The sequence below is a fragment of the Bufo gargarizans genome, chromosome 2 (assembly GCF_014858855.1).
Source record: "Bufo gargarizans isolate SCDJY-AF-19 chromosome 2, ASM1485885v1, whole genome shotgun sequence".
In the NCBI taxonomy this organism is placed as follows: Eukaryota; Metazoa; Chordata; class Amphibia; order Anura; family Bufonidae; genus Bufo; species Bufo gargarizans.
The window spans coordinates 162,519,283-162,541,622 of record NC_058081.1 but is presented as its reverse complement, the minus strand read 5'-3'; the positions used below and the strand labels follow the sequence as shown (position 1 = coordinate 162,541,622).

Genomic DNA, 22,340 nt, shown 5'->3' with positions numbered 1-22,340 from the left:
TATTCCTCTAAAGAGGTTTTAATCTGTGAAACATGCAAGGGGTCTGCTATCAGGGTTTCATTCAGGCGCCAGTTCCACTCTCTCTGGGGCAAATCCTTCAAGAAGATATGTAGGTAAATCGGGGCATAATCAGAAAGTGTAATATTGCCAATAGAGTCTCCTGTGGCAAGTGCAATTTGAACGGTGGATAGGAATAGATAATCTAATCTGTGGAAGGAGGTTCTTGCATGAAAATAGAAAGTGTAAATCCAAACTAGATGGATTGAGGCTTTGCCAGACATCTGTAACCCTTAGGTCTTTCAGAGCCCTCCAGAGTCGGCAGAGTAGTTTGAGAGATATGTGTGTGTGTTTGGAGGAGGAGTCTAAGTCTGGTTCCAAGGGGAGATTGAAGTCTCCTCCCAGGATTACAATTCCCTCTTTCAAAGAGGATAACAGTTTGACCGTCTGAACAAAGACACTATACTTGGAGCTTATTGGGGGCGTATATATTCGCCAGAGTGACTGGGGTCCCCACAATCGTGCCTTTAAAGAATAGATAATGACCGTCTGGGTCAGCAATGGTGGCAATATGCTTAAATGGTAATTGTTTGTGCATAGCAATACTGACGCCTCTGCTGGCGGAGGTATATGTGCTGTGGAACAATTGAGTTAAAGAGGATCTTTCACCAGGATACATGTAATGAAATAGTTATATTACCTTACAGTGTGGCCCCCAGTGATGTCTTTCCTTTTTTTTTTTTTTTTAAAAGACCCCCCCCTTTCGTCCACTGTGGTCCCCGTTTGTTTTGGCGCATCATATGCTAATGAGGCGATTCGGTTCAACTAGACGGGGACTTGAATTTGCCCTGGGCACGTTTATCTTCTCCCTGGCTGCAAGCGCATCCAATCAGAGTGTACCGCTCTTAGCCAGGAAGGAGCTCAAGTTCTCGCGAGAATCGGGCACCTGGGATGGTAGAGGTCTCCCTCACTTATAATGCGGGGAGGAGATCTCCCAGGAAGGGGGTCTCGCAGAGCACCTAAGGGTCTGGAATAGACCGGCAGGGTGATGGTAAAAACCAGAACAGGCAGGGTACTAGCCAAACCCCAGCATTAGGTAAGTAAATGATATACAGCTGAGTAAAACAACAAGCAAACTAGTAAAAAAGGAAAAAACAAAAAGTAGAAAGGTCCATCTGGTAGAACATCAATGATGGGGTATGCATGGTAAGTATCAGATCTCCTTCGGCGTCCAGGTCAGATTATGTGGATGTCTGCATGACTGACCTAGTCTTAAGGCACTTCACTTGTGTGAACGGAAATTTAAATGGTGGCTTGGGGATAACATTTGCCTCTGTTCGTGGGTCAACAACTTCTAGTCCCCTGGCCACCATCCGGTTGGGTTGTTGAGGAACGTCTCACCCTGTAGCCTTAATGTCCGGGTAAGTTGCCATATTACGCAGGCTAGGGAGATAGCCAGGTCCATAAATATTGGGACATCAACACAATTCTAACATTTTTGGCTGTATACACCATCACAATGGATTTGAAATGAATCGAACAAGATGTGCTTTAACTGCAGACTTTCAGCTTTAATTTGAGGGTATTTAAATCCAAATCAGGTGAATGGTGTAGGAATTACAACAGTTTGTATATGTGCCTCCCACTTGTTAAGGGACCAAAAGTAATGGGACATAATAATAATCATAAATCAAACTTTCACTTTTTAATACTTGGTTGCAAATCCTTTGTAGTCAATTACAGCCAGAATTCTGGAACGCATAGACATCACCAGACGCTGGGTTTCATACCTGGTGATGCTCTGCCAGGCCTCTACTGCAACTGTCTTCAGTTCCTGCTTGTTCTTGGGGCATTTTCCCTTCATTTTTGTCTTCAGCAAGTGAAATGCATGCTCAATCGGATTCAGGTCAGGTGATTGACTTGGCCATTGCATAACATTCCACTTCTTTCCCTTAAAAAACTCTTTGGTTGTTTTTGCAGTATGCTTTGGTTCATTGTCCATCTGCCCGAAACACTTCAGAATTCATCCTGCTGCTTTTGTCAGCAGTCACATCATCAATACAGGAGAACCAGTTCTATTGGCAGCCATACATGCCCACGCCATGACACTACCACCACCATGCTTCACTGGAGAGGTGGTATGCTTAGAATCATGAGCAGTTCCTTTCCTTCTCCATACACTTCTCTTCCCATCACTCTGGTACAAGTTGATCTTGTTCTCATCTGTCCATAGGATGTTGTTCCAGAACTGTGAAAGCTTTTTTAGATGTTGTTTGGCATACTCTAATCTGGCCTTCCTGTTTTTGAGGCTCACTAATGGTTTACATCTTGTGGTGAACCCTCTGTATTCACTCTGGTGAAGTCTTCTCTTGATTGTTGTCCTTGACACACATACACCTACCTCCTGGAGAGTATTCTTGATCTGGCCAACTGTTGTGAAGGGTGTTCTCTACACCAGGGAAAGAATTCTTCGGTTATCCACCACAGTTGTTTTCCGTGGTCTTCCGGGTCTTTTGGTGTTGCTGAGCTCACCGATGCGTTCCTTCTTTTTAAGAATGTTCCAAACAGTAGTTTTGGCCACGCCTAATGTTTTTGCCATCTCTCTGATGGGTTTGTTTTGTTTTTTTTCAGCCTAATGATGGCTTGCTTAACTGATAGTGACAGCTCTTTGGAACTCATCTTGAGAGTTGAAAGCAACAGATTCCAAATGCAAATAGCACACTTGAAATGAACTCTGGACCTTTTATCTGCTCATTGTAATTGGGATAATGAGGGAATAACACACACCTGGCCATAGAACAGCTGAGAAGCCAATTGTGTCATTACTTTTGGCCCCTTAACAAGTGGGAGGCACATATGCAAACTTCTAATTCCTACACCATTCACCTGATTTGGATGTAAATACCCTCAAATTAAAGTTGACAGTCTGCAGTTAAAGCACATCTTGTTTGTTTCATTTCAAATCTATTGTGGTGGTGTATAGAGCCAAAAATGTTAGAATTGTGTCAGTGTCCCAATATTTTTGGACGTGACTGCATGTGTGGGCAAGGGTGGGAGGTAGAGAAATATGGAAGGCAGTTTATACAGCTTGTAGGTCAGTGGATCACTGCCTGGGAGATCTGAACATACATAGAGGCATCAAGGGAGGGGGGGTAAAAACTCACTCAGGTCTTGAATCTTGGTGGGTGTCCTCATTTGGTTTTGTCAGATTTCCCAGTTGAGACCAAGTAGCTTAGAAGGCCACAAATGGTGTCCCGGGGTGGCTCTGTAGGTTTGGATTTTGGGCGCAGCACCCTGTGGATCCTCTCAATCACAATTTGTGCAGCTCTTTCAGGACCTAACAATGAGGCAAAGAGCTCTCTGGCTGCTTTAGGCAGCGCCTCTGGAGCCACCGATTCAGGTAGTCCATGGATTCTCAGTTTCTGCCTGCGACTGCACTTTTCTTGATCCTCAAGCTTAAGAAAGACCTCATTAAGTAGTGTTTTATGTGCCTGCAGAGCTCCATAGGTCAGGATGGCTTCTTGGGTATTCTTCAGGGCTACAACCCTGTGGCCCAGATGGCGCAGGTCGAACAGATTTTTAGATTGGTGGGTCTCTCCGGGTAGTTTTATGATACGATGCGTCCGAGATGCTGCCTGTCTCTGAGAAATCCTCTGCGTCAGAGTGATGAGTGTTACTCGGAGCCATCATGGTCGTGCCAGGGGTAGAAGGCTGGGGCTTCTTTCTGAGGAATTTTTCCACGTCTGGCTGTTTTGTTCGGACAAGAGTAGCCTCTGCAGATTCTTTATGTTTTTCCTTGCCTATTTTCCCCATGATGGTTCAGATGGAGGGCATATAAAGGAGTTATATGGCCAGCTCTTGTGAGGAGCTCAGACTCAATCAGCCATTCAGAAGCATGGCCAGGCTCCGCCCCCGTTATCTGCTAATTTTGACCCTGTGTGTTGCCTCTCCTTTGGCTCTGTGACTTGACTCCCAGGTTTTGACCTAGTTTGTCTTACTATCTCTTTACCCAGATTAGGTCCCATGCACTTATTTAGGCTAGGGACCGTCACCCAGTTGTCAGGGATAGAAGGACTCCCCACAGAGAAGGCAGGGCCTTTTTTTTACCATCCCTGCCTTCCCCATTGCTTTATACACAGCCCTGAATGACTGCAGCGTATACAGATCAGGCAGTGGCACAAAAAAAAGCTGTTTGGTCAGAAAGGTGGGTAAATGGCCAAGTCTGGAACTGGCTAATATCTATTACAAGAATGCAAAGAGTAAGGGCTCTTTCACACGAGCGGATGCCGTGCGTGGAATGCGCTGCGTGAAAGACAGCGAGGCCCCTTCCGAACAGCAGAGACACTAAGCATTAACATGACTCATAATGCTCTGTGTCTCTGTGATCTTTTTACTACAAAATCACGGTGACAACTTTATCTCTATGTTAATGCTCCGTGTCTCTGTTGTCCAGAGCGGGGCTTGGCTGTCTTTCACGCAGCGGATTCCACGCACGGCATCCGCTCGTGTGAAAGAGCCCTAAAGGTGCCATTACATGTTGTTGTGTTCCAGGCTTCTCAGAATACCTCTCCAAAAACCGCACTTGGTTTACTGCGAGTTGCTGCAGTTTTCTGCCGCACGGCAAGTACAGATGAAGTAGCTGTTTTTTTGTTCTTCACCTGTACTTGCCTGGCATTCGGAATGGCAGCTATTGGTACGAGCAAACTAAAATTTTGGTAAACATGTGTTAACATAAGGATCCTGTCTTTATGCAGTTAATGCATACAATGAACAGAAGAGTGCCATTCAATGTCTTATTGCAAAATATTCTTGTAAAGTTTAATCAAATTTAGATGAAGAATGAATTATACAAATGAGCAGATGTGAATCATTGCTGAACTGCCTCGCACATACAGGTATATGGTACAACACAGAACATGTACAACTGATAATAAGATACAGTGACTTGTAAACCATTGTCTAATATTGTGTTTCCAGTCAATCACTTTTGGTTTATTTCAATGTCCACTCGATCTACAGATGTAGCAGAGATAAATCCTCCATGAGCGTTTGTACAATGTGTTATTATAGTTACAATTTAGTTTTGTGTAACATACACAAATGTAGCAAAGCCTAATTTGTAATTCATCTCTGTTATGTCTGTATGCTGAGATATTATCGACTACAAATACTGGATGTTAACTGAGGTTCCTATAGATTTCCATAGAAAATAAAGTGGTTTTCCAAGACTTCAAAAATTTTAGATAGCAAGAGTTATTAACTAAAAGAAAAAGTACTCATCTGTCTGCTCCTCTCCGTTCCAATGCTGCTGCTTGTCAGTCTCTGTTTCCAGCACTGCAGTAATGACTTCTCCGACTACTCTTTGTGATCGCTGCAGCGGATTACTGACCTCAGCCCCCATGATGTAGTCGGGGGCGGCACCGGTCTCTGTGCTGCAGTGACATCCCTGACTACCCTATGTGACCCCCGAGGCCAGTGATTGCCGCAGCGATCACACAAGGTAGTTGGGGGTCTCATTTCTGCAGCACCAGAAACAAAGACTTGTGGAGGAGGAGCGCCGGGGGAGTGCTCTTTTATTAAAATTCCTGCTGTTATCTAACTTTTGGGGTGTCAGAAAACCCCTTTCATTTAGTCAGGGTATCATATCTAATATTTCGATGATTATGAAAGGTTCAGTGTTTTACTTCCGCAAATGAGTGGAATTGAAGCAGTCTGACTACAGAACTACTAATATAAATGCAAGCACATGGCAGAAAGTTTGCCAACGTTGTCATAAAGGAGAGACCGGTCTGTTGCACAAATTAGACTGATGCAAAAGGGATCGAACAGGCTGATTTATTAAAGTGCATCTGTCATCAGCACATAATGCAGCAAGCTAATCCAACTAAGATTCACCCAGAACTAGTAATTTCCTAAAGCTGCGGCATATGATATATTGATGGGGCATTGGTTAGTTGATTGGACTGCCGTCTTTTCATTCTTGTTTGACCCAGTGGCCTCTACTGGAGTCACCTCCAGTCTGTGCAGAGCTCTCTCCTATAAGCAGCGAAGCCATCTACAGTATCCTAGTGTTCATGAGGGTACCCCACACCTTGTACATATTCATTTAAAGAATTAGAATTATGGGGAGTTTCAGAAATGTTTGGTGCTGAACAAGGGCTAGGCTTATTCCATGAGACTGCTCACTGTAAAGGGTGGACCTCCATATAGCTCTCCAGTACTAATGGTAGAATCCCAATCTGGGGTCCACATAGAATAAAAGGGGTTAATTTAAAGTCAACATCCATTTAAGGATCTTCACAATGTACCCCATACCATTGTTTTCGATGTTTTATTAGATTTGTGTTAAATTAACCTACATTAATATACACCTGAAAAAAGTCCAAAGGAATCAACTTGCTCTCTGAACAGTTTCATACCTTTAGTAAATCAACCTGTTTTATAACAGTGCAACAGTGGAAAGGTGTCGGTTTTGGATCATAGTGAGAGTTTCTAAATCTAAAGCTTATTTCCCATGGTAGTAAAGACCGCTCGTCAGTGTCCTTCTCACAGGCTACTGTAGATGCGCTTTATTACGTTGGCTTCTTCTTGGTCCAGAATTCCTTTTTCTACGTAGGTGTCTGCCTGTTGGTCTATGAAGTCTCTCAGTTTTGAAAGATCATAATCTAGAAATAAAAGAAACAATATTAACTTTGTGATGTATGTTTTTATCAGGTGGGTTATGTGCACATGGACCCAGGGGCATAGCTATAGGGGGTGCAGAGGTAGCAGTCGCTACCGGGCCCAGGAGCCTGAGGGGGCCTAAAGACCCCTGTGCCACATAAGACACTGGCATTATAGAAAGTGCATGCTGGTCAATTTAAACCTCTGACTGGAGGGAAGGGGTTAGGTCAAGAATTTGGCATGAGGGGGTGCCCTTTCAATGTTTGCCTCTGGCAGCAGGAAGGCTATGTGCTCCCCTGCCCCTTGCCAACAAGCACTAATGGAATGTGGGCCCAAGCTGAACTCTTGCACCAGGGCCCGTGAGACTTTAGCTACGCCCCTGCATGGACCCGACTCTTTTTGCGGTCTTCTGTGATGAGTAGTTTAGTGAATTACACATTTCGATAATGTCATATTCGTCAGCACGTTCAGACTGGCCCACCAGAGTATCCTCTGCTGGGCCCCAAAGGTCCAGGAATTAAAATCCCATTTGGAGCTGCCTTTGGAGACAATCACTCGCCACTAGGGTATATTGATTCAAAATCTATACGAGTTTACGGATGATATGGGGTTTGGACTCTGAGAATAAGTTTCTAATTTCGGATAGCTGCCTCACATCTGGTGGCATTAGAGGCAGAGCTTGTTAAGAGCTCATTTGCATCCCTTCAATAACATATTCTGGAATGAGATATTTTCCTCCTAAATTCAATTTAAAATCATTGGTAATTCTGTAGAACTACAGTGCTCAAGTTACAATATTAGAACTACAGTGCTCAAGTTACAATATTAGAAATACAGTGCTCAAGTTACAATATTAATTGGTTTCAGGATGACCATTGTATGTTGAAACCATTGTAAGTTGAGTAATTGGTTCCAAAGCCCCAAAATATCATCCAAGAAAACAGAAAATGAAGATTTAAGAAAAATAAGCAGATACCTAAGACATATAACACACGTCCTTACATATACAAGCCAGGACTAGCTGCTAACTAGCAACTAATGCAGCTATTTCACCAGAGAAGTGGCCTTGATTGGTTGGATCTGAGTCTGAGACATTGTATGTTGAGTCTAGTTTCAACTTACGATGGACCAGTATGCTCCCTGTTCACCACAGGACCCTTTTCCTGAGGTAGGAGGGGGTCTAAGAGGTGGGACCCACACCTATCACCATTTATGGCATATGGCATATATCCTATCACTATACCATAAGTGTCCAGATGGAATAATCCCTTTATGCCGACCATACACATTAGATCACTGCCAGCAGTTCTTACTGACTTTTGACTCTCTAATGCATATGAGGCAGTCCGACTGTGACCCAGGGCTATCAGCTACTGGGGAAACAACAATTACATTATTTTGGATGGAGTCATAACCATGGCTGTATTACAGCTCAGTTTTTGTAAAGAGTCATAGTAGAGCTGTCATAGAAATATATGCTCTATTTATGTATAGGGAGAGACCTATCAATCAACCTAAGCCCATGTGAGGAGCTGCCCCCATGACTCTCCTCCCTGTTCGTGGCTCGTTTTTAACCCCGCAGTATTTCAGAGTAAAGCAGAATTATGTGTAACCATGGAGCCTGTCTGGATTTCATGATGCTTGAGGTTTGGACAGCATGAAACTCGCTTTATAAACTTTTTTTTAGATTCCCTTCCTGCTAGGAGTGTTTGTAGGTGATGAATGGTGGAGGCCCTAAGTGGTGAAGACCTTAAGCAATTGCTTTTCCTGTATTTCTCCCCATCCATAGTTTCATTTGTACTGTGAATCGTCTGTAATTTTTACCTTCTTTGTTCTCCTGTTTGTTGTGAGTCTTCAGCCATTCAATATTCTTTCTAATTGCTTCTAAATACGTTTCAGCCTTCCCTGGAGAGAACGGCAGAGACTGTTAATGATTGATGGATAATGGGATAATAAGCAGTTTGACGCAGCAATGCTATTTTCAGGATCCATTTAATATCAGAGCGTTCTTACTTTTTCCTAGAACATAACTTTATTTTAAGACCTAATTTACTAGGAGACTGATCCCGGTGAATACCCATGTGATATCCTCAGTAAATATGAAGCTATGGTAGTTTCAAGAACCTTTCTCCTTCTGTGTGTGCAAAACCTAATGCATTTTTACCAAAGAGGTAAAACGGCTTAAATAATTTCCAGTGTTAAGTCTCTTAAGATCTTTTAGTTTCTAATACAATGGACACTCCATCCACAATGAGATATTCTTGTGATAGTGGACCAGAAGTATTAGCGGCATTTATCGACATGCACCATAGGCGCAAATTGTTATAATTCTTTTTTCCATGACATTTGCCATAAGGGAAATTGGGACACTCCCATAAATTTTAGATGAATGGTACTGAACCATGGCCACTTTTAGACAGTGTAATGCTGGTTTTACGTATTGGAAATGAGTGTGGAAGTTCATGGGGGACTTGGCAGAAATAGCCGTCATCTGCTTGGCCAACAATCATCTCATGTGTATGATATTTTGGGAGGTCCAGTTTGCAGAAGTCATCAATATCAGATCCGCAGGGGTCTCCCCGGAACACCGTAGCCTCCAATACCAAGCACAGCGCCGTACATTGTATAGTGGCTGTGCTTGGTATTGCAGCTCAGCCCCCTTCACTTGAATGGGACTGAACTGCTCCTAGGACATGTGACCGTTGGACGTGATGTCACTGGCCTAGGACAAGGCTCTTGCACTCACCGGTGTGCCGCAGCCTCTTCAAACAGCTGATTGCCAAGGAGTTGGGAGTTTGAACTCCAACGATCTGATATTGCTGACCTATCTTGAAAAGAAAACGGCGCCCGCAAAGTGAAGAAAAGTGTGGACTACGCAAGTGTGGCTGCCCTCCACTCATTTCTATGGGACTGCCGAAAAGAGCTAAGCAGCACACTCGGCTATTTCTGTCAGCCCCATAAAAGTGAATGGGGTTCACGCGCTTGCACAGTGCTCTTCCCATTCATTTCTATATGTGACTTCTGAAAATAGCCGAATGCGCTGCTCGGCTAGAAATGAATGGAGGGTGGCCGTACATGCGTGGTCTACCCTTCTTCACTTTGCGGGCTCTCTTCTAGAGATAGGTGTGGGCCAAACCCATTAAAGTTGGCTAAATAAGCCCGATATGAGCATGAAATGGACCTATAATTTAGCACTTTAATGTAAAAACTGGCCTTGGGGAAGCGACAGCCTGCGGACTTGGAATAAAAACCATATGAAGAGGGGTACAAGTTTGATTTTAGTCTCTGTCATAAATCTCGCTTCCCTAAAAATCATCAGGTAATGCACTGAACATGCATTAGTCTCCTGTAAGATTGCATGTTAAACTTAAGACACATCCTCACGTCTTCACCTTTATCTCCCTTTTATGACAAGGGGACTCAAGTTGAAACAATGAAATATATGTATTGGATTTTTCTCCTATATTGATTTACCTTTGTGTTTCTTACTGGGTACTTCAGTTTCTTTTAGCTCCTCTGGTTTTGTTGAATCCTTTAATTTTTGATATTCCTTTTCCATGATGGCTGCAGCTTCCTTAGTGCTATCAGATTCCTCATCTGTTTTCTCACCTGCATCAAGAGAAGACAGGGCTTATCTTAAGAGACTGGTGATGAATAAATAATTCCGTTCTTGGCCAAGTTCATATACTTCACTTTCTTTTAACCCCTGTCTCAGAATATTTAAGAAGGGTACTGTAATATAATGTGTCTTCTGCTTTACTGTACTGTTCACATAGTACATGGCATGTAAGTAAAAGATAAATATGTCTTTATCATATAAATATTACATAAATACACATTGGGGTTCATATAGCTGAAAGCTGCAAATTCTACTGCAAGTGGCGGTTTGTGTAAAAACTTGCATCTTTTTAACCTTTTCCAACACCCTCACCACTTTTCCAAAATGTAGGTGGGAGGAGGCGGGCCGCAGGCAGGACCTCCATGGCCGAACTCTTCTAACATATGCGCCAGAAAACTGGTATTATACCAGAAATGTACTCCAGCTCTTGGATGGAGCACATTTCAGTTCTGGCCCACAGATGGCAGAAGAGGAAATTGGTCAGATCTTCCACCAGCAGGGTTTTTACTGAGAGTGGCGTGTAAAATGACCCCCATTATATATATGCAATTGCATGGTTACAATGTTATCTCTGCATCAGTAGTTTTAGATATCTTAATGCTGTATTACACTAACAGATTATCTGACCAATATCTGTCCAATCAGACCAATAGTTGGTGTCTGTGTGTGTAAATGGCCATCTGCAGGGGCGGATTACAGGGAAATTTCCCGGTGGGCCGATGCCCAGGGGGCTGCCTGGGCCCTTGTCACGGCTGACCCTGTGGAAGCTTTTGGTGATGTTTTTTTGTTCTGCTGGGGCAGTATTTTGTGATTGACTGTGGTATTTGGCTCTGTTGGGGTTGTATAATGTGCCACAATATGGTATTGCTGGCCCCGGCTTCCATCAATTTGGACCCAACTACAAAATGGGACCACTTTTAGTATTTTTTCCATGGCCACTTTAAGTTCCCAGTCTGCCCCTGGCCATCTGAGCAATGATTGGTCAGAAAATCTGTCAGATAATCTGTTGGTGTGATATAGGCCTAAGGGCAGCATAAACTGGTAACAGATACCCTGATGAAAATGCTCAAGCAGGGCAGTCAATCCGAGTGCACTTCCCCACCAGTGACTGCTATAGGTGGAGAGCTGTTAATCAGCAAAAGTTGGCAGGGAATGCTGGGAGCTCGTAACTATGAGGACTCCTTGGAGCAAGTGCAGTAGCCAGGGACAAAATGGACTGCAAAATTCAAAGTTACCAGGTTTAATACTGTGGTTTATGGGTAAAGCAGTGAGAGAGAGGGACTGGGAGTACTACAACTGCCAACATTGTTGCTGCCTATATATGGTCATTGGGAAAAATTCTGCCTGTGAAATCTCTGAATTGTGCTATTATGCTACCATGTATTGCAACCAGTGTCGAACTGGGGTACCTAGGGCTCACCAGTGTAACTGATTCTGGGGGGCCACCTTAGGGCTTCTGCACACAAACTTTTTTTTTTCCGTATCCGTACCATTTTTTTTGTGGCCTGTATGTGAAACCATTCACTTCAATGGGGCAGCAAAAAAAAAAAACGGAAACGACTCTATGTGCATTCCATGTCTGTTTATCCACATGGCCGTTACGCAGAATTATAGAACATGTCCTATTATTCTCAGCATTACAGGCAAGGATAGAACTATTCTATTAGAGGCCGGCTGTTCTGTTCCGCATAATGTGGAATGCACACACCCAGTATCCATGTTTTGCAGATTCGCAATTTGCAGACTGCAAAACATCCAAAAGTCGTGTTCATGAGCCCTTACAGTGATAACAGAAATATTAAAGATGAAGTATGATGGTAGACACTCACAACAAAATGCACATACATTGCCTTGCAAAAGTATTCAGCCCCCTTGACTTTTTTCGTGTTTTGTTACATTACAGCCTTAAATTCAAAGTTTGTTAATCTGAATTTTATGTGATGGATCAAAACACAATAGTCTAAGTTGGTGAAAAATATATAAATAAAACTATTGTTTAGAAATAGAAAACAGAAAATTGTCATGTGTGTATTTATTCCCCCCACCCCTTTTATTAGGAAGCCCATAAAAAGCTCTGGTGCAACCAATTACCTTCAGAAGTCACATAATTAGTGAAATGGTGTCCACCTGTGTGCAATCTAAGTGTCACATGATCTGTCATTACATAAGGCCCCAGAGGCTGCAACACCTAAGCAAGAGGCATCACTAACCAAACATTGCTATGAAGACCAAGGAACTCTCCAAACAAGTAAGGGACAATGTTGTTGAGAAGTACAAGTCAGGGTTAGGTTATAAAAAAAAAATCTCCAAATCTTTGATGATCCCCAGGAGCACCATTCAATCTATCATAACCAAATGGCACAACAGCAAACCTGCCAAGAGACGGCCGCCCACCAAAACTCATGAACCGGGCAAGGAGAGCATTAATCAGAGAGGCAGCACAGAAACCTAAGGTAACCCTGGATGAGTTGCAGCGTTCCACAGCAGAGACTGGAGTATCTGCACATAGGACAACAATAAGCCGTACGCTCCATAGAGTTGGCCTTTATGGCAGAGTGGCCCGAAGAAAGCCATTACTTTCAGCTAAAAACAAAAAGGCATGTGGGAGACCCCCAAAATGCATGGAGGATGGTGCTCTGGTCTGAGACTAAAATTTAACTTTTTGGCCATCAAAGAAAACACTATGTCTGGAGCAAACCCAACAAATCACATCGCCCAAAGAACACCATCTCCACAGTGAAACATGGCAGCATCATGCTGGGGGGATGTCTTTCAGCAGCCGGGACTGGGAAACTGGTCAGAGTTGAGGGAAGGATGGATGAATGGATAAATACAGGGATATTCTTGAGCAAAACCTGTACCACTCTGTGCGTGATTTGAGGCTAGGACGGAGGTTCACCTTCCAGGAGGACAATGACCCCAAACACACTGCTAAAGCAACACTTGAGTGGTTTAAGGGGAAACATGTAAATGTGTTGGAATGGCCTAGTCAAAGCCCAGATCTCAATCCAATAGAAAATCTGTGGTCAGACTTAAAGGGTTTGTCTCACTTCAGTAAGTGGCATTTATCATGTAGAGAAAGTTAATACGAGCAACTTACTAATATACTGTTATTATCCATATTGCTTCCTTTGCTGGCTGGATTCATTTTTCCATCACATTATACACTGCTCGTTTCCATGGTTACAGACAACCCTGAAATCCAGCAGTAGTGGTCATGCTTGCACACTATAGGCAAAAGCGTCCGCCTCTCTGGTAGCTGGGACCATGGGAGCGCACATTGGCTAGTGCTTTATCCTATAGTGTGCAAGCACGACCACCACTGATGGATTGCTGGGTGGTTGTAACAATGGAAATGAGCCGTGTATAATGTGATGGAAAAATGAATCCAGCCAGCAAAGGAAGCAATATGGATAATAACAATATATTAGTAAGTGGCTTGTATTAACTTTCTCTACATTATCCGACTTAATGAAGTGAGACAACCCCTTTAAGACCACGTTCCCTTGATCATGGGGGTCCAAGCAGTCAGATCCCCATCAATCAGACACTTATCACCTGTCGTGTCATAGCTGTTTCACCTTTTCACATTCCCTATCCTTAAATGTTTTTTTTGAGTGTAAATTTTTTTTAAAAAATAATAATATAGAAATGCTTGCCTGTTAAAGGGTCTTTGTCAACTTTTCTAGTTATCCTTTATCCACAGTATCCGGGATAACTAAGTGATCTGTGGGGGTCTGAACACTGGAGCCCCCACTGATCCCCCTTCTTGACTGAGTGGCAGGTCGAGCATATGCCCTGCCTCTCCCACCATTCTTTATGGGGTCGCTGGAGATGGCAGAGTACAGCGCTGGCTATTTCCAGTGGTCCCAAAGAGAATAAATAGAGCATCAGGGCATATGTGCAGCCTGCTACACCATCAAAAAGGGGGAACAGGACCAATTCCTGGGATCAGTGGGGGTCGCAGAATCGGACCCCACTATTCATGTAGTTATGCCCTATGGTGTGGAGAGGATAACCTGAAAACCTGCACAACCCCTTTAAATCCTCCACCACTCCACCACCAGTTTCTCTTTACATGGCAGCAGTGATGCCTGTAAATACGGAATATCATCACTGCCGCCATGTAAATCATACATCTCAATACTGGAGAATGTGATGCACTGTGCAGAATTTTTGGGGCATAAGTCCAACCCCTTTGCAGGTCACAACCTTTAACAAAGCCCAAGCACAGGTGCTAGAGGAGCAACGTGAGTACAGGGCACAGACGGGGGGGGGCAGGGAAATAGTGGGGATCCTGGAGCAGGGGTAACTGGGAAAGAGGCAATATTAGTGGTGCATTTAAAGTGGGTGGCATCTGGAACTGGGGCATTTATGGTGGCGCACCTAAAGCAGAGGCATTAGGGTCGCCTGAGGCAGGGTAATAGTGATGATCGTGGAGCAGAGGTATTAGGGGGGCAACTGGAGAAGAGGCAATATTAGGGGTCATTTAGAGTGGGGGAATTGGGGAGCATCTTGAGCTGTGGCACTAATGGGGGTCGCCTAAAGCAGAGGCATTGAGGGGACCTAGGTCCCCCCAATGCCACTCTGAACTCTGTAGAGAGCAGCACACATACACAGATCTTAGTCTGCTATAAACAAATCCCCTATTTCCCCCTTACAGTCTCCTGCAGCTCACTACTGTCACACACCTGAGAAATCAGCCCAGCACCGCAGAGGAGTCCTTCTCTTCAGCAGCCACAGTTTCCTTACAGCAGGGAGGGCAGGAGGAGGCAGACACCTTCTCTACTCCTTCACAGCCAGCAGCCCCAGAAGTCTAGAAGATACTGCGGGGCCTCCTGTACAATGTACACCAGTAGGAGGCTGCATCACTGTGCGATACTGCCACCTAGTGGTTACAATAATTACCTCTACTGAGAAAGAAGAAATAATTACTCCTCCATCTTATCTCGGGCGCATGGGACCCACCGAGGAATCCCCCGCCTCCCTGGTGGGCCAGTCCGAGCCTGACTGCAACCTTCATCAACTCAGTAAAGAGACTTTATTTTTGCAACCAATGGGCCTAGTTATTGATTCCACTATACATCGGTCGGCCCCTAGACCTAGCCTCCATCCTTGCACCCTGCCTACTGATTACCTCAACTGCCCCCAAGTAGGAGTCCCAATACCAAGTCACTGCACAGCCCTAGGGAGTGTTGGAGTGGGGATCCGACTGAGAACTGTGAGTACGACTACCCCTCTCAGGGCCATAATGACCATTCCTATCTTCCTCCCTGCGCCTCCCCTGTGGCCAGATGCACGTGCTCTGTATTATGCAGAGTCCAGCACTCAGTTGGTTATGGAGATGTTCAAAATTCAAGTAAGTTATCCAGCGTTTTGCTCAGGGGATCTGTCACTAGTTTATGCTGCTATCATAGGGCAGCATCAAACTCATGACGGATTCGCTTTGAACGGCAGTATCGGTCTAAAATATGATTACTGGAACCAAACAAGACTGTGATGTCTGAAGAGGTAGAACAGTAAATGATATGTGATGATTGATGAATGGTGAAAAGAAAATACATTTATGATGGAGACTATGATGGATTACACAGAGTTCAGAGTATTCAAGCAGAAGGCGCTACGTGAGGGAAATTAGGTAACTGACAACTAAAATGCGTTCTGTCCTGTAACTGCTTTATACATGATCAGAAAGTTAAAAAAATATATATTTTTTATGTTATACATAATAAACGTTTTTAGCCTGTTACTTGGCACATAATCAGTCTTGAGTATTTTTTGATTGCCTAAAAGCTTCACCTGATAAATACAATTTACATTAACAAAGGGGAAGATTTGGGGTTCAGAACTCCCCTATATAGCAACATATAAAATATATAGTGGTAGACTGCAGCTGTCTAAACCTCTGCATGTCCTGATTCAACGGTATCTGTGTCCACAAGACGCACAATGGAGGCACTGCTGTCAGCTTCCTGCTCTACCGTTTCCCTGCCATCGGTGGTTTAGCCCAGGCAGGAGGGATGCAGTGACGTCATCACATCTGCTGTGCTGGGCCATAGACACAGACAAGAGCAGACCTGTTAACTCTCAGCTTCCTGCTCTACCGTTTCCCTGCCATCGGTGGTTTAGCCCAGGCGGGAGGGATGCAGTGACGTCATCACATCTGCTGTGCTGAGCCATAGACAGTCACAGACAAGAGCAGACCTGTTAACTCTCAGCTTCCTGCTCTACCGTTTCCCTGCCATCGGTGGTTTAGCCCAGGCAGGAGGGATGCAGTGACGTCATCACATCTGCTGTGCTGGGCCATAGACACAGACAAGAGCAGACCTGTTAACTCTCAGCTTCCTGCTCTACCGTTTCCCTGCCATCGGTGGTTTAGCCCAGGCGGGAGGGATGCAGTGACGTCATCACATCTGCTGTGCTGAGCCATAGACAGTCACAGACAAGAGCAGACCTGTTAACTCTCAGCTTCCTGCTCTACCGTTTCCCTGCCATCGGTGGTTTAGCCCAGGCGGGAGGGATGCAGTGACGTCATCACATCTGCTGTGCTGAGCCATAGACAGTCACAGACAAGAGCAGACCTGTTAACTCTCAGCTTCCTGCTCTACCGTTTCCCTGCCATCGGTGGTTTAGCCCAGGCGGGAGGGATGCAGTGACGTCATCACATCTGCTGTGCTGAGCCATAGACACAGACAAGAGCAGACCTGTTCACACTGGAAGTAAAAAGAGGCATCACTCTATGCGTGGGGGTACTTAAAGAGGATGTGAGCAAGTTCAACCCTGTTAAATCAGACATACTGACTGGTGGGGTTGATCCTGCTGATTAAAATGATATATGTCTTGTGAAAATCATTTGTGGCATTCCTCAGAGAACAAAAAGACGTTAATTCTTCATACAAACTATGGCTTCAGGGCACAGAGGGGCGTGCCAGCACTGGAAGGCTGAGGAGCGGAGATGCACCTCCTATTTTCATTTAAAATGTTTTGAAATATGCAGCTAGGAATCCCGAAGTGATTTACCGAAGTCTCCCGGAACTTCTGCCGAGACGCAGTTTTCCTACACAGAGCAAATACATTGTAAATGCTGTACGGAAACAACACGAATCGACCTCTCATCTATGATCCGCTCAATTCGCTCGATCCTAATGACATTATTATGTTTCTTTTTTCATGCTGTGATGTCACAGTATACATCAGGCATCCTCAAACTGCGGCCCTCCAGCTGTTGTAAAACTACAACTCCCACAATGCCCTGCTGTAGGCTGATACCTGTAGGCTGTTCAGGCATGCTGGGAGTTGTAGTTTTGCAACAGGTGGAGGGCCACAGTTTGAGGATGCCTGGTATACATCATGACCTTTTCTGTGTTTTTTATGCCAATATAATGCCTGTACTCTGACATTACTTTGTGTATTATCCCTGTTCATTAAGGAAATCAATATAATCTTAAAGGGGTTATCCAAGATCTATAATGCTCCTTCATATGCCCAGGTCCCTCACAGAGGTTATAATTACCTCACTCCCCGGCACCCGCATCACGTCTGATGCCGGCACGGGGGGCAGCCAATAGCAGGCCACAATGGGAACGAACCTTTCTTGCGTCACCTACGATGCTAGGAAGGCTCATTCCCGTTGCAGCCTGCTATTAGCTGTACCCGATTCCCCCCCGTCACCGGGGAGCAAGGTAAGTATAACCTCTGTGAGAGGCCCCTTTAAGCTTTTCATCTTCTCAGTTTTCTGTTGTAGCTGGTTTATGTTAGTATGGTGCCCCATTCCACGTTTTTCTAAAGGGTTCCATGTCATGCCCTTGGGAAGCGTGCCAAAATCTGCGGGTTTAGCCTGCATTTATCTGATACTTAAAGGGGTATTCTGGATAAGTTAAGGGGCATTCCAGTTATATTAAGTTATATTAAGGTGTATTCTAGTTATATTGAGTTATATAAAAATTAACGAGTGGTGGGTTCTGCATGCGTCAGCCACTCCATTCATTTCTATGGCAGTTCCAGAGATAGCTGGAATACCCCTTTAAGGCTATGTTCGCTGCAGTGTAGGTTATGTTATATCATGGATGAAAAAGGTGTATGGTGGACCTCATTACTTAAGCCTCATTCACAAATCAGTGTTTGGTCAGTGATTTCCATCAGTGATTGGCCTCATGCACACGGCCGTTCTGTTTTTTGCTGTCCGCAAACCGCGGATCCGCAAAAGACGGAAGCCGCCCATGTGCCTTCCGCAATTTGTGGAACGGAACGGGCGGCCCATTGTAGAAATGCCTATTCTTGTTCGCAAGGCGGACAAGAATAGGACATGTTCTATTTTTTTGGCGGGGAACGGAGCAATGGATGCGGACAGCACACGGAGTGCTGTCCACATCTCTTGCGGCCCCATTGAAGTGAATGGGTCCGCCTCCAAACCGCAAAAACGCTGCAAAAACGGCTGCTCGGATGCGGACCTAAACAACGGCCGTGTGCATGAGGCCATTGTCAGCCAAAACCAGGATTGGAGCCTCCACAGACATAAGGTATGTCGGCAGATAAGAAGCATTTGGCCCATCTAGTCTGCCCAATATACTGAATACTATGGATAGCCCCTGGCCCTATCTTATATGAAGGATGGCCTTATGCCTATCCCATGCATGCTTAAACCCCTTCACTGTATTTGCAGCTACCACTTCTGCAGGAAGGCTATTCCATGCATCCACTACTCTCTCAGTAAAGTAATACTTCCTGATATTACTTTTAAACCTTTTCCCCTCTAATTTAAAACTATGTCCTCTTGTAGCAGTTTTTCTTCTTTTAAATATTCTTTCCTCTTTTACCTTGTTGATTCCCTTTATGTATTTAAAAGTTTCTATCATATCCCCTCTGTCTCGTCTTTCTTCCAAGCTATACATGTTAAGGTCCTTTAACCTTTCCTGGTAAGTTTTATCCTGCAATCCATGTACTAGTTTAGTAGCTCTTCTCTGAACTCTCTCCAAAGTATCGAATATCCTTCTGGAGATATGGTCTCCAGTACTGAGCACAATACTCCACATGAGGTCTCACTAGTGCCCTGTAGAGAAGCATGAGCACCGACCTCTTTCTACTGGTAATTCCTCTCCCTTTACACCCAAGCATTCTGCTGGCATTTCCTGCTGCTCTGTGACATTGTCTGCCTACCTTTAAGTCTTCTGAAATAATGACTCCTAAATCCCTTTCCTCAGATACTGAGGTTAGGACTGTATCACTGATTGTATATTCTGCTCTTGGGTTTTTACACCCCAGGTGCATTATCTTGCACTTATCAACATAAAATTTTAGTTGCCAGATTTTTGACCATTCCTCTAGTTTTCCTAAATACTTTTCCATTTGGTGTATCCCTCCAGGAACATCAACCCTGTTACAAATCTTTGTATCATCAGCAAAAAGAGATCTGCACCTGTTCTGTGCTTAGAGCCGCACCTGGTTTTGGTTCACAATCACTGATGGAAATCACTGACGTGTGAATGAGGCCTTATAATGGGCTCCAGCAGGTTCTGTCAATGATATACATACTGTTCATTTAGGCAAATAAACATGAATGTGGGAGGGGGAGGGGAAGCTGATTAAGAGCATTGACTCTGAAGTCAGTAGTGATGTAATGGAAACGAGAAGATAAATGAGCCGTTATCGTAGCCTGGAGCCGGCAAACCTGTACTGGAAAATTCTAGGTATCTTGCCTGCTTATTACAATAATTATGGAACCCACTGAACAAACAACCCGCGCCGTTCGTTCACTTACCTGTTAGCACTCTGTTCACTGCATTCTTTCCAAGCTTGCTCTTTGTCTGTGCAGCTATCATGGCGTCCAGGTTCTCTGCAAATAAATTATTTTCAAATTGTTAGCAATATTTGGTCCATGTACCTTAATAAATATTTGTCCAATAGTCCAGTAGATACAGCAGTGAGCAGAGAGTTTACCAAATGTGAATATTCACACAATGTATCATTAATAAAATAAAGTATATAGAGGAACCTTGGTCAAGTAAGTCTGTGAAGGTTCTCGTTTATCCAGGTCATGGTATATCTCTGTAAAGAATAAATCAAGGCAACTGGACGTCCAGTTGCCTTGATTTATTCTTTACAGATATATACTTGGTCAAGTAACAATTAAAGGGAGGATTTCATCAGTGAAGGGTATTTCTATAAACGCAATCGGGCAGATTTACTGTTGGGCCATGGGAGGCCAAGCCCGGGTGAGCCCAGGCCAGTTTTCTAGACAATTTTAAAGAGTGGCATTTTTTTAATGCCATTTTTGCTTGGTAAAACTATTAATACATTTGCCCCAATGTTCATAAAAAAACTATTTTTAAATGTTTGCCCATTTTTTTTATTCATCAATACTCTATCTATGAAAAGTAAATACAAACTATTGTCCTTCAGCAGCAGTAATCAGAGAAACATAAAAGTTCTCAATGGGAAAGTAAAGTCATTTCAGTTTATAACTCTGCTATAACTCACAGGAAATGCTTTATCTGTATAGTAATCCTCATTAGTACAGTAGGTGGAGGACTGGAATGACCGACAAAATGACAGCTCTGTTAGGCTGAGTTCACACGACCCATGACACATCCATCAGGTGGGACACGACAGCCAATTGAGACATTTCAGCACATGGACACACCCCCAACCCTATAACAGAACCCGATCTGGCAGCCATTTTACATTATGTGTTTTGCCAGTGTAGGGAGAGGGTGCATTTTGGAGCGGGGACAGTTAGGGACACCAAACGCTAGCTAATAGGGCCAAAAAAGTAATTTTAAGGACTGATATAGGTGTGCTATCGATAGGGGTAATATAAAGGGGAGTGATATACGTATAATATACCTTCTAACATAGAATTATTACTATATACCTTCTTCCACAAAATACTGATTGAGGGGTGTCATATACCTGTTTCTGCCAAATACTGGTTGAGGGGTGCGATATACCTTTTTTCACCAAATACTGATTGAGGAGTGTCATATACCTTCTTCCACAGAATACTGATTGAGGGGTGCTATTGCTATATACCTTCTTCCACCAAATACTGATTGAGGGGTGCCATATACCTTTCTCCACCATATACTGATTGAGGGGTGCTATATGCCTTCTTCCACAAAATCCTGATTGAGGGGTGCAAAATACCTTCTTCCACAAAATATTGATTATGGGGTGCCATATACCTGTTTACGCCAAATAGTGATTGAGGTGTGCTATATACCTGTTTCTGCCAAATACTGATTAAGGGGTGCTATATACCCGTTTCCACCAAATACTGATTGAGGGGTGCTATATACCTGTTTCCACCAAATACTGTTTGAGGGGTGCCATATACGTTTTTCCACAAAATACTGATTGAGGGGTGCTATTGCTATTTACCTTCTTCCACAAAATACTGATTGAGGGGTGCCATATACCTGTTTCTGCCAAATACTGATTGAGGGGGTGCTATATACCCGTTTCCGCCAAATACTGATAAATACAAATATTTATCCTGTGACCGCCTAATGTACCTCCAGCCACAGAATCCAAAGTTCTTTGCTGTCAGGTGAATGCCTGTTGCCTAATTTTTGGGGCCTGTACTGGCCGATAGTTACATTTTTTATCTCTAGCCACATAATCACACCCCTGACTCACTCCTCTGCCTCTCATTATGGTGGCGTATGAACCGCATTCCCCATAAGGACCTTCTAATGTCACAGGGTCATGCAACCTTGCCCCCCACCCCATACTGTGCCCCTCACCCCGTACTGTGCCCCCTTACACCCTGCATTGTGCCCTCTTACCACACCCTGTGCAGTGCCCCTAGTTATTCACTGTACTGTGCCCTCTTATACCCCTTTTTCCGGTCACGCTAAGGCGGTGTTATCCGGTCACTGTACAGAGGTGTTATCTGGTCAATGTATAGCGGTGGTATCCAATAACTGGATGGCCATAGCTGTATCCCTTTCCCTGCCCATGCCAAGGGCCGTCTTTACCAAGGGGCAAAAGGGGCAGCTGCCCCGGGCCCAGTTGCTCCTGGGGGGCCCAAGGCAGCTGCCTCTTGAGCCCTGCTAGCTACTGC

At 44.2% G+C, this 22,340-nt stretch overlaps 1 protein-coding gene across 1 annotated transcript in view; it reads right to left on the bottom strand.

The window, feature by feature from the left end:
- Window positions 1-4,859: 4,859 nt before the first annotated feature.
- SCG3 (secretogranin III) overlaps window positions 4,860-22,340 on the bottom strand; it is a 54,010-nt gene continuing 36,529 nt past the window's right edge. Inside the window, exons 9-12 of the mRNA XM_044283272.1 lie at window positions 20,037-20,111; window positions 10,135-10,269; window positions 8,485-8,565; window positions 4,860-6,662 (exon numbers count right to left, since the gene is read on the bottom strand). Coding sequence (XP_044139207.1) covers window positions 6,544-6,662; window positions 8,485-8,565; window positions 10,135-10,269; window positions 20,037-20,111 — 410 coding nt within the window. The 3' untranslated portion in view covers window positions 4,860-6,543. The remainder of the gene's footprint in view (window positions 6,663-8,484; window positions 8,566-10,134; window positions 10,270-20,036; window positions 20,112-22,340) is intronic.